The sequence below is a fragment of the Leuciscus leuciscus genome (genome assembly GCF_965113295.1).
Source record: "Leuciscus leuciscus genome assembly, chromosome: 2".
In the NCBI taxonomy this organism is placed as follows: Eukaryota; Metazoa; Chordata; class Actinopteri; order Cypriniformes; family Leuciscidae; genus Leuciscus; species Leuciscus leuciscus.
The window spans coordinates 32,212,221-32,230,099 of NC_138726.1; the positions used below are offsets into that span (position 1 = coordinate 32,212,221).

At 37.0% G+C, this 17,879-nt stretch overlaps 1 protein-coding gene across 4 annotated transcripts in view; it reads right to left on the reverse strand.

The window, feature by feature from the left end:
- phkb (phosphorylase kinase, beta) overlaps positions 1-17,879 on the reverse strand; it is a 72,574-nt gene that overhangs the window by 45,772 nt on the left and 8,923 nt on the right. For all 4 annotated transcript variants that reach the window (XM_082162136.1, XM_082162135.1, XM_082162134.1 and 1 more), the window contains 4 exons: positions 16,000-16,099; positions 8,849-8,956; positions 8,277-8,357; positions 2,419-2,534 (listed from right to left, as the gene is read on the reverse strand). In XM_082162136.1, coding sequence (XP_082018262.1) covers positions 2,419-2,534; positions 8,277-8,357; positions 8,849-8,956; positions 16,000-16,099 — 405 coding nt within the window. The remainder of the gene's footprint in view (positions 1-2,418; positions 2,535-8,276; positions 8,358-8,848; positions 8,957-15,999; positions 16,100-17,879) is intronic.

The window sequence follows — 17,879 nt, forward strand, 5'->3', positions numbered from 1 at the left end:
TAATTTTATGATTAATTTGTGTTTATGTCGCTCAAATAGCAAAGAGAAACTAGTAGCCAGGCAAGTGACCAATCCTGAGTGTCGACCTCACTACATGCATTCTACCAGCACGGTTCGGCACGGTTAGAATACCGCCCTGAGAATACCGGGCCGAGAACGGTTTGTAATCGTGCCATGCCATACCAGGCTTAAGTGGAAACATAACTGGAACTCTTCTTTGTGACTGGGTGAAATGCCCTTTATTTCCATTCTAATTAAATTGAACGTTTCTGAGATAATTTCAAAAGAAACTTTTAATCGAGCCTCTTGAATGGTAATGAATTACAGCCCTCTGGAGTTCTGTGACTTTCCTCAAAATCTGGCACAGTTTCAATAGAATCTAACAACATTGCCACTGAAAACAGTAAGGCAACATCTATTTATTTTGTGCAGGTCCAGAGTACATTGATATAAAACACTTATCACACATCTCATTCTGAGCTCCATCCACGACAAATTATTTTGTTAGAAGTAAAAACTCATTAATTGCTTGCAAGAAATATTTGTTTCAGTTTGCAATAATTAACATTCACATTTACAATATTCAGAGTGCATGGGAGAGTCTGTATAGACGTGATGCTCAATAAATGCAACAGTAACAATAGTTTTAGTGACCTTTTTCAGTTTTAGAGAGATAATCATGCATTATGGTAAGACTTTTTAAAGTTTTCGAAAGAAGTCTTTATGCTCAACAAAGCTGCATTTATTTGATCAAAAATACAATATTAATACAAATACAAAATAGTAATATTCTGAAATATTATATATAACTGTTTTTATATTTTAATATATTTTAAAATGTAATTTATTCCTGTGATGTCAACGCTGAATTTTCAGCATCATTACTCCAGTTCTCACTGTGACATGATCCTTTAGTAAATCATTCTAATTTGCTGATTTGATACTCAAGAAACATTTCTTACTGTTATCAATGTTGAAAACAGTTGCGCTGCTTAAAATTTAATCGATAGAAAGTTCAAAAGAACAGCAATTATTTGAAACAGAAATATTTTGTAACATTATAAATGTATTGACTGCACTAGCACTGGCCTTTGTATACTTCTAGTTTAATTGTACTGTACTTGTCATAAGTTGTTTGAGGTAAATTTATGCTTTTTCTAAATAAGTGAGCAAAAAGCATAATGAAACAAGTTAAACATGCTTTTCCCTACTTGACCGACAGCTTTCTAAAATATATAATTTGAAGACAGAAGAATCATAAATTGATTGTTATAAAATATTTCAAGATTTTTCATTCAGTTAACACTGACTGCAAAGAGCAAAAGTCAATACTCTAATTGGCCCTCAGTGGGGATGCTGTGACAGCAAGATAAGGAACCAGTGATGGAAAGAATCATTATTGAGCCTGGTTATGAAAGAGAGGCAAAGTGATGTGTTGGGAGTCACTGCCGATTGACTTGCTCTTCTATAAAGCATATTGTTTGGGCAAATCCAGTCTATGCTGTCTGCAGAGCACTAAGAATCACGTCTGCAATGGGCAGATAGGAGGTTCTCTATGTGAATCCTCTCAGTTAGAGTTCAGTCACTCATGGACTCACCCAGAGGAGGCAAAATGAAGCGGCACCTTTACTGGAGGGCCATCGTAGACATGCTCCAATCTATTACCTCCCCGACATGAACTGAAACTTTCACATCGTTCCAGGGGCTGGGATTCATTAATGCGAGCAGTAAACAAACATTTGTTTTATTCCACACTGAGCATGAGGAATTCTGCCTTAGTACCCAGTGAATCAATACAGATTTAAAAAAAATTCTAATGTGCAGTATGTACAGTTAAGTACCTACTAAAGATTATATTTAGCAGTGTTATTTGCATTTTTCAAGATTAATGTCAACACAGATTGACAGTAAAGTGACAGTAAAGACTTTTAAAGATTGTTATAAAAGATTACCATTTCAAATAAAAGCATTTATTTGACTGTTTTCAAAATTGATAATGAAAGTAAATGTTTCTTGAGCACCATATTCGAATGATTTCTGAAGGATCATGTGACACTGAAGACTGGAGTAACGACTGCTGAAAATTCAGCTTTGCCGTCACAGGAATTACATTTTAAAATAAAACGGTTACTTTAAATGTTAATTCTATTTCACTATATTACTGTTTTGCTGTATTTTTTTTTATCAAATAAATGCAGCCTTGAGCATAAGAGACTAAAATAATCTTACAGACCCTGATGAGTAGTGTAGTTGAATATCCAATATTGACCAATAGTGATAAATTGCAAGAAGTGTAATATCGTTCGATAACTAATGTTGTACCAATAAAGTGAATCCATACCCGCAATTGATCTTATAGCAGTTTCATTTAATGACAAAGTTATTAAAAGGAAACAGAAAGGGAGTGAAAAAACTCACCTGGAGTGCAGCTCTGTGCTTCCATTGTTATATTTGTTTCCTCGTTCCCACATGCCAAAGTCTGGCACACGATACGCTCTCTCCACACAAAACACCAGATTCTGGATGAACGAAACCTACAAATGCAAACATGACGGAGAAATGTGTCACATCAAGATCTCCATCACCTTTGCTTGCCATTCCAGACATCAGCACACATCAACAAAAGTAGATTTACTTTGAGAAGTAAGCCTGCTCTCAGAGCTTTTCTAGGCCATGTATTTTTTATCAATACATCAGCATACCTTCATGTTACCCATCTAATATTCTGATTATACACAGATTTAAATTGAATAATGATCCACTGAATAAAGCAGCTAAAGTAATCCATCACTTCCATGGGTGGCATTGGTAATGGCATAAGCCCCTCAACACTTCCTATTCCCATTGTGGAATGAGGCCATAGGAAAAACAAAATGAGAGAAAGAATGATGTCTTTACGGTACATAAATGAGGAAATGCTCAAACACCCGGGGAGGCTGGGATGACAGCGCTTTTAATTTAACATGAAGAGAACTGAGGGTCCCTAAAGCACGTTAAAATGGGGCACTGAGGAAGGTAGGCGAAAGGCAAAATGCAGAGGGAAAAAGGAGGAGAGAGGGATGACTTGAGCACTTTTATTTTGGGCCTGGACTAAAATGATTAATGTGACGAGCTTTATGGTATCTTAATGAATACCGCTGGCCTGGGGAGGCACTATTTTCTCTCTTCTTCCTTCTCTCAGCCGCAGAGATAGAGAGCAGAGCAAGAGTGTAACTTTTCTGAGAATCAAGGTGGATCAGTCATGGTCGTTTGAGTTTGTTGGATAAGGCATTTGAGTTAATCACAGTAAATGTTGAAGGAGCCCTTGGTCTGCATGTCAGTGACAATCTTTCTAATAACAGATTTAAACAATGACATTTCTTATTCACTCATATGCCAAATATACATTCTGAGTTTTGTAAGAGGTTCAAGTTTTAAAAGACATACACACAAACATCTCCTAAATGGACATTTAGTAGCTAGTATTAGCTGTTTAAAAATCAAATAACTTAAGATTCTAAGATTCCAACAGAATAGCAGCAAGACAAGTAAATATTTTCATTACATTTTCTCACTTTTCACACAGATTTTAGTTGTTTTTGTATTTGTGAAAATCAAACATTCAAACAAAGTTTATCAAGAATCTACAAACCAACATGTAGCAAGTCCTGAGAACTTAATTTAGCTTAACTCTGCAATTCTATTGCCCATCCTGGTATATTTGTATTTCATTAAATCAGTATGTTTTACTTTCATGGTTTTTTTTTTTGCTAGAAGATATCCCACAAATTAGGGTTCATCTGTATTTAGAATCTGAATCTACCATGGTAACGGTTGAAAGAATTGCAATAAATTATATAAAATAAGTGTATATTAATAATATTATGAATTCCCTTACAACCAGTCAACCCAAATCTAACTACTAAGCCAAACCAGAATTAGGGCTCACAGATGAGGCAAAGCTTACATTATATAAGAAAAAAGCTCTGCCAAAGATGAGTAGGAAAAATATTACACTGGCAATTTCTCCCCGATTTGTTCTGCTGTTCATTAATAATGGAATGTAATGGGCTGCTGATTTGAAGACTGTGTTTTTTAAATTGCATTACATACCCGAGTAGGCACTGTTTAGAGACGTCAATTAAGCCTCTTTTGCAAATAGCAAAATAAAAGCTACTGTGACAATTTGTTAAGGTTGGGGTGGAAGGCTCAGCTAAAAAAGTGATACTGCCTGTCATGTACACAAAATAGTTGTACACTGTAATTGCTTAAAAACAAAACATTTAAGAGAAACAATATTTCTGAAGATAAGGACAACGTGGCTGAAAAAATAAACATTGCAGTTATTCAACAGACATTGTTTTATCAGCAGCAAAGTGTTAAGTAAATGCCCCTATGCGCGGACAGCAGGAATAAAAGATGCTATTAATGAAGTCCGCACAGTCCAAAGAAAAGAGAGAGATTACACAACTATTACAGCAACCACTAACACACTTCAATGTCTCCTCTGGGTCCAGGGGTCAGGGGTGAGTGCTGGTAGGATTTGAAGAGGCCTTTTAAAAGATGGCTTCATATTTGTGCTAGTGTTTTACAAAAAGAGTGCTTGAGCAGTTGCATAAGTGATCTCTCAGCTTGGTAAAATGCAGGAATTGGCATTTTTGCTCTTTGCCCTTAACCATTTCAACTCAACTTAGCTCTCTTGCTGCAGTAATGTTTCTTACAGCCAAATTGCTCAATGTAGTCATGGCCAGAATGCCCTAAGAGCAAGTCTTCAGGCAGGCAGAGAGTGGTCTGGGACAAGACTTCGAGTGTAAAATATTTCACAGCCTAATCTACAGCTAGCATCATGGAAGAAACTGACAGTCCCATTGGGGTTAAAAAACCTCCCCAATCCTTTAATTCTCATCTACAGTACTTACTATGGATGGAAGTATTGTGACAGTACCATCATAATGGTAATACCATTAGAAAGAACATTTAGAAAGTTAAATATTTTGGTGAGCTTTTCCTTGATTCGACTTTGGTTTGCAGTTTAAAGGTTCAGTCATATTAAATTTCAGCAAAATTTCACGGGCAAAAAGGTCCATTGTATGTTGTCAATAGAGTAGCAATGTATTGTCTATTGTCAATTCAACAAATCCTCGTGACTTGAACATAGTGACTTGAACAATAATTTGCCCTTACATGAAATTTCAGATCACATGGATTCTTATTGAAATGACTGTATTTTCTTAGGCAGCCTGGATTCCATGGACCAGATTTTCGCCTCAGCGAGGGGACCAATCACAGAACGGGGAGGGAGCAGCAAGACGATGACGACGTCTATGCGACACACCGAAGCAGTTTGTTTATATCCATATATACCTTCTACCCTCATGTTTGTCTTGCACAAACGGCAATAGTCGCTGAACGCCATCGCGTACACATAAATCTCTGTCCCATCGTCTTCTTCCTCGTCGAATTTCTGTCGCTCTACATACGTCATCTGGTATAATTGAAACGATTGGCTATGAGCTACGTACAGGCACATTTGATAGACATTCGTAGCGCCCAATAAACGGCTCTGGGCATTCTTAAACCACGCCTCAAATACGAGAAAATGAACATGTGGTTCCCAGACCACGTCTCACGTTAGCCAGGCTAGGATTTTCTCTGAAATTTTGCTGAACAGCTGTAAATGTGAAAGTCCCTTAAGGCATGTTTATTTGTAAAACTGCTTTGTAACAATACATTATGTATTGTAAAGAGTGCTATGCAAATAAATTGAACTGAAGCAAATATAAAATATAGCTGCAAGCAGCAATTATCGGGGCCAACACAAAGAACACGACAAGTCATGCCAACATGGCTGGGAGCATCCGACCAACTGCAACACTAGCCGCGTTTCCACTTTCGGGCCAGGGCCGGGCCAGGGCTTTAAACGGGCCGTGCCGGGCTGATAGCCTCGGGCTAATAGCACCGGGCCTGCGTTTCCACTGTCGGGCCAGAAGCTCCACAGCGCTTCACTAAAACACGCCCGTAACACGCCTCTCTGGAACAACGTCACACTAACCCATTCACCAACAAACGGAAGTTTTATCAGAAAACTAATCAGAAATCACTGGAAACAGCGTTGAAAACAAACATGATAAAAGCGTCCGTTTGCTGGCATTTTTGTTGTTTACTTGAATATTTAAAACCCAAGCATCGATGTTTTACCACAGGTTTACAATAAAATAATAAAGGACACACTTACTTCTTCAGTCGCGTCTGTTACCGTTTATCTGGTAGTTACAGGACATATTTACATCACATTTAGAAAGAATGATCATTTCTACAAATATATGCCACCAAAAATACGACCTGAGGAGCTTTAGCACTCTCTCGACTCCCATACAGATATTTTCCGTCAGAGAAACAGAGGAAGCTCCCGAAAAAAAAGTTGCTTTATTTTATGATAGTCCGGTATAATGAGACGAGACGTAGGCGACAGATAAAATAAAAACATGACTGTGATAGCCTTTATGATTGGTCTGATTTCTTCAAGCGTTCACTATGTTTTTTTACTATGCGTATCTTCAAGCGTTTACTATGTTTACTATGATAATGGTTAGCACGCATAGTCTTGTGCATCACAAACACAAGGCATTCAAACATGAACGCGAGTTAAATTATTTTAAAAGTCTTTAATGCTGACAGAATCATCCGGCGCTGCCGTCTCCTGACTCAGGTAAACTCCGCCTCTGTTCGTTATCACTCCTCTAGCCCGAGCTGGCCCGCTCTGGCCCAAGGTATTCGACGGGCCAGAAATCCTGACCGTTGGCCCCGAGTAAGCCCCGATTAAGCCCCGATCAAGCCCCGGAAGTGACAGTGGAAACGCGACTGGCCCTGGCACGCACTAGCACGGCCCGGCCCTGGCCCGACAGTGGAAACGCGGCTAATGAGCAAGTAAAGACATATTAAGATGATTTTAGGCAAAATGCCTTAAAAATGAAATACAATCACTAACAATGTGATTTAATGGTTTATCACTTTTCAACAACAACAAAAAAATATTTGGTGACACTGTGACCAAATTGATGTGGTGTGGTCAGAGTGAGGTGATAATAACACATACAATGTTTGGTGTCAATATGCCAAAACATTGCAGAGATACAGCCTCAGAATTGTTTTGGCATCATGTCATCAAATTTGATGATGCGGTATACAAAAGTCTATCAACACGAAATCCATGACGTTTTGTCAGCACAGTCTGAAGATGATACGATTCGATTTTGATGAAAATCGGACAAACGGTCTAGGAGGAATTAGAAAAAGTATGTTTTTAAAGAAAATCTGAATGGCGGACATGAAGTTTAGCTGACTATGCCAAAATTGGTATCCATGTTCTCGGCATAACCCAAGGAATATATTAAGACCAGTGTCATTACAATCGGCTAATTTAATCAAAAGATATTAGCATTTTGGAAAATTTCATTATAATTTTTGACCATAAGGTGGCGCTGCCCCGGGTTTTTTTGAGTACTGTCAGGGCATGGTGCCGAAGACACATACCGAGTTTTTCGACCAAAAAAAGACCAGTTTTGTGATTTTTGGCCAAACCGTTCAGAAGTTACAAGCAAAAATGGCCATCTTTCGCATCTCCTGAACACTAGGTGGCACTGCGCCGAAACTGTGCAGGTAGCCTCAGGTCATGGTTGTAATAACACACCAAGTTTGGTCAGAATACACTAAACCGTTGCGGAGATATAGCCTCGCATTCATTTTGGCGGTACTTTGTCAAATTCGTTCGCAAGTTTTTCAAGAATGGCTTAACAAATCGACTTGAATTACATACATTTTTGTCAGCATGGTCTGAATATGATCTAGTTACATTTTTGTGAAAATCAGAGCAACGGCCTAGGAGGAGTTCGAAAAAGCAGTTTTTTCGGAAAATTCTAAATGGCGGAAAATTTTTCATTAAAGAAAATGACGTTATGCAATCGAATCGTCTTCAGCCAAGGAATCAGAGGAAAAGTTAATATTGTTTCTAGCCCTTGCAACAAAATGAATGCACATTTGGACAGTAGTGACGCTAGAGGGACTGGGATAGATAGAGACAAATTTGCTGTCCTCTATCTGTGTGCCAAATTTAACAACTTTTTACCATACAGTTCTACGGGCTGCAAAGACTTAAGAGTGGAAGTGGAAGAGGAAGAAGTAGAAGAAGAAGAAACGGAAGAATAATAAGAACGCAAACGGATACAATAGATAATATTTACATGAATTGAACTGGTACTGGTACTTTTTTAAGCGTAGTTCATGCAGTCAAGTCATACCTCATCTGTATTGTAGATTATTTGAAGGCCAGAACAAATCATTTCGACCAGGTACAATAGAAACAGAGACACAGCATCAATCTGTTTGAAATGAAAAGGAAAGAAATATTCAAAAATAGTTATGGTTACAGCAGTTTTATAATAATTGTTTTATTTTTATATGAATGTAAATGGTAATGGTGAGCAAAAGGAGAAACTTTTTTTCTGAAAACTCAAGCTTTTATTACTTGTCCCGACAAAACTGAATTTAGTTTAATCATAAAGGTTGAATTAAGTTTATGGGCTGTTGACCAATGATACAATCAGCAGATATTGCAGCAGCATAAATGCAGTAAACACGCAGTGATAAAGAATGAGACGACACAATCTATATTATATCATGAAATACTGAAAGAGCAGGTTACAAGAGCTCTTTCCAAAACTTTCAATAATATTGTTAGATATGATACTTCTAATTGTGTTTTAATTATATTTTAGATGCAGAATTGGGAGTGACAATATTATGCAAATAGCAAACAACTTTTTATAGCAATTGATATGAATACTGTGTGTGTATCTATGATGGAGATAACCTGTAGATGGCTGTACTCTTCATACTGGTAAACCTCATCTCCAGTGTGCACGTTAAATATTGAGTGCAGGCACGTGGACGGACTCGGGTCCTGCTTAAATTTCTCCACCTGTGAGAAAATTAAAGGAAGAGATAGAGAAAAGACAAAGGGAAAAGGGGGAAAGAAGGAGAGTAAGTCCATGAAAGATGCAAGATATGAACAAAGTATCGGCTGTTTCATAATTCATCAAATGCTTACTAAGGTAAATGAGTGAGAAAATAAAAGAGAGTATATTGGTATTTCTGGAGGTCAAGGTACAATTGTAACACACTCTATAAAACACTCTTTTATCACATCTAAAGCCCTGTGCTGTAATATTGCATTATATTGGTAAATACACATCCGATTATTAAACAGCAAATTACAATTAAGATGGTGTGGGTGTTTGGGAGCAACTTTGAATGCATGCATGCATCTCTCCACAAGAAAGATGTAGTGCTCCCAGATGTCTGCTTGGCTTGAAATAGATGCTGGAGCACAGTTTTGCTCATTCGGGATGAGTATCTACATCTATTTCTCAAGCTTTTTGTTATACAACTTTGCTGGACACATAATCCACTCTCTGCCATCAATGATACTTTAACAGCAAAAACATACTTTAATATTTTTTAATACAAGCTGATGTCCGAAGTGTGGAAATGAGAATTTGGGAACATGTGCTAGTAAAGTGATAAATGTCAGGTATTAAAATTCAGAAGGAATTGTTGTGAAAGAATACATCAGTTTGAGGGTACTTGTGACGTCATTGGTTTGGATGGGTTTAATAACAATACATGCAAGACAGCATAATAAAGTTTATTGTATATCTCAAAAAGTGAAGGAAGTAACATATTGGATAGAAGTGTGAAAGGACATTGCAATATGTATTTTTTTTTTAAGTGATAAAACATTTTTATGTTCTGGCTTTTCTTTTTAGTATACCAGTCAAAAAAAATCGAATGCATGTATAAAGGACATATAAGCAACATGTTTTTCTACATTCACTCTATAATAAAATCATATGGTCATTGGATTATTGTCTGATCAGGCAGAAGACAATGTGTAGTTCATGACTGCATGCACTGAAGGTTTATAGTGACATTCTAGCATACATACACAGCATTTATATTTAAAAACAGAATATTAAAAATTCTTATGAGGGAAAATTTTTAATTCATTTTTAAGAAGCTTGGCCAAATCAAAAAAGATAGAATCACTGCGCTCAACCTTTTTTTGGGTCTTAGATCCATACAAATATCAATGCTTTCAAACTGAAAAACAAAAGATCCGCACTCGCTTATCTTCCTTTATAAATTATTTTAAAAATGTATAATGCAAAAAAGCACATCTGGATTATTCAAACGTTTCAGCAATAAGCCTTCATCTGTGAATCAAACAATACTTTCTCCAGAAATCTTTAAAAGAAGTGTGAGTACAATGATCACCAGGTGGGGACTTCTTCACAGGTGTTTCCCATTACAAGTGTTTCCAAACTTAATCACCAGATAACAATCAAATGAGTCCAAACAACCGATCCACATCAGAAAAACAACCCAAAAAAGACCAACAACAAAAAAGCCCAAAAAGCATATGCAAAATAAACAACATGGATCAATATATCAACAAATCCACAAAATATTAAACACATAATATGCAACACATATAAATCATTCCTTTACAACATAACATTAAATCCCAAAAAATTATAAATAAATAAAATGGGAGACGATCTGATGCACCAGGACAAAAATCTTTTATAAATCCATATCGTCATCCATTTTCACAAAACAAAAATAATTTCAATATTGATGTGACATAAGAAAAAAATTATACCCAACACATCAAATCTGTAAAAAGACAACAAGACGCTTGGCCAAACATGACACTGTGGCACATGCTACCGATATTGATATTTATTTGCTCTAACATCTGCTTATTAAATACCAGACTATTTTTGACAAGAAGACATAACATTCCAGATGAAATTAAAGGTGATCAAACAGAAAGAGATGAAGTTGATACATAAATAGTACACTGAACAGATGCAAGTCATGGACTCAAATAAGAAGATTATGCAGACGATAGGTAAGACTTCTGCTCTGACTCACCACAGAAAACCAATCCGCTACCCATCAGATGTGACTGCCGCAGGGTTTTTTCCCCAAGATGTCAAGAATGAGGTCGCAATATATATATATATACACAGTACTGTGCAAAAGTCTTAAGCATGTTAATATAGCCTCAAAATAACAAATAAAAAAGCAGAAAGCATGGTGGATTTCCATTATAAATTATTACATTAATTATTTCCAAAGAGATAAGTGTAAAATAATCAAAGATTGCTATAATATTGATATATTAATTGGTATATACAGATATAATCTACTTTAAAATGAACTGATGGCCACTGAGCTTTTTAAATATATATATGCACACACACACACTCACACACATACATACAGTGGGGAGAACATTTGATACACTGCTGATTTTGCAGGTTTTCCTACTTACAAAGTATGTAGAGGTCTGACATTTTTATCATAGGTACACTTCAACTGTGAGAGACAAAAATGTTGGCTGGGTCTTCCAGCATGACAACGACCCGAAACACACAGCCAGGGCAACTAAGGAGTGGCTCCGTAAGAAGCATCCCAAGGTCCTGGAGTGGCCTAGCCAGTCTCCAGACCTGAACCCAATAGAGAATCTTTGGAGGGAGCTGAAAGTCTGTATTGCCCAGCGACAGCCCCGAAACCTGAAGGATCTGGAGAAGGTCTGTATGGAGGAGTGGGCCAAAATCCCTGCTGCAGTGTGTGCAAACCTGGTCAAGAACTACAGGAAACGTATGATCTCTGTAATTGCAAACAAAGGTTTCTTTACCAAAAATTAAGTTCTGCTTTTCTGTATCAAATACTTATGTCATGCAATAAAATGCAAATTAATTACTTAAAAATCATACAATGTGATTTTCTGGATTTTTGTTTTAGATTCCGTCACTCACAGTTGAAGAGTACCTATGATAACAATTACAGACTTCTACATGCTTTGTAAGTGGGAAAACCTGAAAAATCGGCAGTGTATCAAATACTTGTTCTCCCCACTGTATGTATGTATATATATATAATAATTTTTTATTTTATTTTTCTGTATCTGCTTTATCTGTATTTGTATAGCATTTTATTTGTAATATATAGTTCATTGGTATCAAATAAATGTACACAAAATATACACATAAAATAACCATATCAGCTGACCGCTAGATGTGACACTGGACCATCATGTCAACATATTTTCACACACTGACTGTACCCCATAAATCTAACACAGCCCCAAGGATTTTCTCAAATCTTCCACACATGCATTAGCAGAATATCATCTTTTCTCAAATCCAGGAGACACAGTGGGATTCTCTGTTCTAACTCAAAATGTCAGCAGGTGCAATATAGCCAACAACATCCCGATTACCTTGTCATTAACACGGATACAAAAAAAAAGTCAATACACATTGCATAGAAGCCAGTGATTCAGTGATTCTATAAACCACAGTGATTCAGTGATTCTATTAACCACAGATTCTTGAGATGAACCACATGAATAAAGCCATCTCTATCTGTCATTCACACATTACAATCCTACAGTTATGGAAGGGACACTTCACCCGTCAATACAGCAGAAAACTGGGCCGACCTTTCCCACTGACCGCATCACACACGGGCCCCCACAGCATATTTTAAGTGATATAAATAAGTGGCCCATTTTTATATTTCTCCCTTCTCCTCTCTTGTCAGGTCATGAGAGGCATTCTTCTGTCCCAGATACACACAATGATTTCTTTTTCACACCAGTAACACAGCTGTATAACAGGCCAAACGCAGCTGTAAGATTCAGCCAAACAGAAAACCCTCGCTTATGGGTCCAGATCCACGAAAGCAAACATGGATAGAGGCAGAAGAGCGATAAAGGCACCTGTGAGACAAGGGATGGCATTTGAAACATCTGTTAGTCATCACTGCCTGTAAAATTAAACCAATAAAAACTGAAAGCACAACCGGGCAGTGAGTAACCTTCAGTTGCTACAGGAACATCTATTATTCTATGACACACTACTTGGCAAAACAGAGACTCAAAGTGATTTATTAAGTGTGACTTTGGATTGACCTTTATTAAACACAGGCTGCTTTGTGAGAGACATCTCGAGCAGTTTAACGCTAGAAAGGAGAAACTACAATTCCAGCATTCATGCTTTGTTGCTGCTTTTCATTTGTTTGTGACTTATTTTTTTACAGTGTGATATCAGCAGCATGCCACAGTAAACACGTCTGTTGAATATACCTGGGGAACAGATTATATGAGTTTATTAAAAAACCCAATGTACTTTGTGAATGCTATAGACAGATGTTAATGAGCACTGCACTCTGTAATTAACTGCATAAACGAGGCATTATAATTAAGACACAGAAAAGCTTTCTTGCAAATCAGGTCTTGGGGGTCAGGAATAAATGAAATGGAACAATTTCAAAGGCACAAGAGAGGCATAATTGCTCAGGTTTACACCGGGAGAGAACAGTTGCTTTAGAGCAATTGCCAACTGTAAAAACAGCATTAATATGAGCTCTTTTTGCAAGGGAAATGAGACTACTCTTACTGTTAAAAACAGCCTTTCAACCAACAGCGCATCAGCACATCACCAATAAGGTAAACTCAAATACATCCAATTCATTAACGGTAAAAAACTGCAATGATCTGCAGACTGAAAAGTTAGGTTAATGTCCCTAAAGTTTATATTACCAAAAAGTGGTAAAAAAAAAAGGTGTCACGTACCAAGTCTCATAAAATACTACTACTATTTCTGTTTACTATTTTAATATATTTAAAAATGTAATAATATGTGAAAAAGACATGTTTAATTTTTTCAGTATTCTTTGATGAATATAAAGTTCATCATAGAATACAGCATAATAAAAATCTTTTGTAACATTATAAAAGACATTATAATGCGTCACTGTTGAAAGTATTAATTTCTTAAAAAATGTATAATGTATATTACTGACCCCAAACTTTTGAATAGTGGTATACGCCATTGCCATGGCTATAATGTTAATGTATTCAACTTTATTGTGAAGTGTTATCCTTTTGATGGAGCTTCACTCCCAGTTTCTATATGCATTACCAGGGGCGTCGCTACTGGAGCCTTTTTGGGGCATGAGACACAGTAAAATATTGCTGTTAAATCTATGTCTGATGGTGGAGACTTCCATTTACCAACCTGAGAATCATTATCCCTAATAATATTTCAGAAGTCATGTCTTGTGTGTTTTCAATGAGCTGTTTAGAATCAGAACTGGCATAATCACTATTGATCTAATCAGTCAAATGGGTTTGCAAAAAATGTTATTCATTCAAACAGTTCACTCCTGCACTGGTTTCTCACACCGTAACAGAATCATTTCTTAGACAGAAAACAAAACTAGTGCTGCATGAGGTCATATTTAAATACAGTATGAAACAATACTAGCAAATGTCTTCCATCGTCAGCGACTGCTGCTTGTGAACGAACTCTGAACTGCAATTTATAAAGACAATTTATATCCATATTCATAACAGTATCATAAAAGTGTATCAAAATATGGATTCATTTTTTTATGGAGGGCCTGTACCCCAGTACTTTTGAAAGGTTAGAAATGTTCATGTGCATTACTTAACATTTGCTTTTAGCTGGTGGTAAAAACAGTACCAGCTGGACCAAAACAGGAAGCCCAACAACTCTGCAAATGGCCACAGTCGTTCTAGGCAGCTCGCCATGGGAACGTTGTCAAAACCCTGATTGCAGCAACATCCAACTGTTAAAACCACAGAAAAGCCCAACTGGCAGCCACTCAAATGCAACCCAGAGAAACCCCTTAAATAATACCCAAATGCCATCCACGTTGTGGAGTGAGTTCACACATCTGTAGTCAAAATCATCTCTTTATTGAGACACAGACATTGCTGCCACGTTCCAGTGTGAGAGTTGAGGGATAAACAGGCAGACTTAGTAAAACAAGACAAGGTTAGATATATTATTTCCAGCTTTTAAAGAAGACTTATAGGGATCCAAAAAACGAAAATTCTATGATCAATTACTGACCCTCAAGCCATTCCAAACCCATAAGACTTTTATTCATCTTTAAAACACAAATTAAGATGCTTTTAAGGAAACTTGAGAGAGATTTCAGTCCCTCCATTCAAAGTCCATTCCACCAAAATTGACACTTCAAAAAGTAACAAAAAAAACATAATCCATATGAGTGGTCGAGTAGTTTAATCCAAGTCTTCTGAAGAGATATGATCACTTTATGTAATGAACAGTTTTCATTTATTATTTTATAAACATTGTTCAACACACATACATTTAGCACATCAAACGCACCTGCTTGACGCATAAGCAGAAAGTACGGTTAAGCTTCCACGTACCATATTTGACGTGCTCTATGTATGTGCTTTAATCATTTGTTTTTGGTTGTGTGGACATTAAATTGAGATAATCTTTTTAATAAAATATCTCATGTTTGATTAGAAACGTTAATTTGAGTTTTGAAGGTGAACGAAAGTCTGGAACAACAATTTTCATTTCTGGGTGAACTAATCTAATATAAATATTATTTCAAGCAAATATAAAAGTACAGTGCTAAATAAAACTATTATTTCATGGTGGAGCCACTTAAAATATTGGCATTGCAAGTAAAAATGAACTCCTGGACTGACTGGGCAACAGAAAAAAAGAACGTGGGATGTGTGTACATTTCCTTTGAAAGTAAATCTGTGGTATAGTGGGAATATACATATGGAAATTCATGGCAAGGTCAGTCAAATCGACCAATGTGAACAAGTGTTAAATATAGGCTATGCAATCTTGCCAAACTTCACAAGGACGTTTGATCTACAGGCTGCTCTGCTGCTGCATGAGGTTACGGCACTAACCTTACAAGAACAGTACCAAAAATGATCAACAGAACAGTAAAGTTGCCTAAAAGTATGAAACTGCTCACCAGGGGGGAATAAAGCGATCTTCAGCAGGCTGTTTGAGTTTTCAAAAAGGCAGAATTGATGAGTGACATGCATGCAGCTCTGTCCTATGGTGTGACGCTGAGACCCACCTTGTCCGACTGCCGCATGTAGCAGTACATAATCCCCCGCATGCACTTGATGGCAGAGTGCTCCAGTTCATGAGTGCGGCCCATGTCATCGTCGATTCGCCTGCGCAAGAAACATTCGGCATGAGTTCCTGTAAAGCAATGTCAGCACCGTGTACTACAGCAAGGCAAAGTGCTCAAACTATCACAGTAATAAATAAAGGCAAACATGCAAATGAGACAAACCTTCAGCACATATCAAGAGCGCTCATGTAGAGCGCACACATGCACACCACCCACATATACTCCTACAGAGATAAATAGAGAGTAAGTAATGGGTTCAGGCCTTGCTGTCAGATTGGAATCATCTTAATTAAACTCCTCTGACAATGCTAATATGCAGAGGTGAAGACTGATGACTACGTCTGCCTCTGATATACGCCTGCTCTCTATTTTTATCCCCGTTTTCGTCCTCTAGAGGAACAACCCTCACCAGGAGGAGTGAGAAGGAAAAGAAACACTTTATCTTAGGAGTTCAACAGAAAGTCTCGGTCTTGGGTGCCCTCCTATAAATCTTGTAACCTTGACCTGAGCCCCGAGAGTGCTGGTGACCTGCTTTAGAAAGGAGTGTTTGTGCTTGTTATGCTATGTTTAAAATATCTGTAACTTATTCCCTTGCTACTGAATATAAAGCCCTGTTTACACCTGGTATTAAGATGCATTTTTGGTTGAAGAAGACAAGGGAGACACAACCTGTTTACAGCTGGTGTTTTAATTCATCTCTTTTGTCCACTTCTGTCCAGCTTTCTTCAAGGGGAGGGTCTAAAGGCAGGTAAATGTATGGGCTTTTTCAGATCTTTGGATCTAATGGACAAAATAAGCCTGTGCAATTTACACATGAACGCAAAATGAGATGACAGAAAGACATACAGAGAACTGCAGCTTTCATTTCTGCTCTGATCATTTCCACACTGAACATTGTGTGTTTTCATCTCTAAACCAAACTTAGGGCTTCAAGCGATAAAGTTTAATTCCAGTCTGGCTTGCGAGCTTCCCATAATGTTTACGCATTAGGTCAGTAGGCGGAGAGTATGTGGAACACATTCACATTCGATCTTGTTTACACGAATCGTCCACTTGGGATTGACAAACATGCTTCTTAATACCAGGTGTAAATAGGGCCATAGCAATATTACAATGAAATTCAGTTCAAATATAAATAGTGGACACATAAAATATAAAGTGTCTAAAAATTTTCATATTTCAAGTTTTTTAAACGTTGTTTTCTGGATAAAATCACAGAAATTGAATTTGCATAGAAATGCAAGTTTGCATGTTCGCTAACTCAAATCAATTCAGGGATTGAATTGGAATTTAAAAAGGCATTCTCAATTCAACTGTTAATTATCACTATTAATGAATAACCGTAGCTGTTAGAGATAGCCTAGAAAACAATAACCAAATGTTTGGTGGTTCCAGCCAGTGTTGGTTAAATTATTACGTAGGGAAAACAATACAAAGCAAAATCAGATACGGTCTAGAAAAGGTCATGCACCAAAACATCCCACATAAACAAAAACTAATTTTATTGTGTTTTTATGAAGTTTCTTTGTCCTTGTCACAATATACTTTCTTCAAAGTATTGTATTTTGTGTTCAACAGAAAAAAGTAATAGAGGTTGGGAACGACATGAGACTGAATAAATGATGACAGATCTTTCTCATGAATTTAAATGAAAGAAGAGAAGATAAAATAAAGGAAATACTGCCCACTTGGGAAAAAGTTCATTTTTTGGAAGGAAAATGATTCAGAACACAAATCCAAATCACTGGACAAGCTAGAAACAAACAAACAAACAAACACACAAAAATGTCCCAGTTAAAGAACGAGCAGGGTGGGTGTTT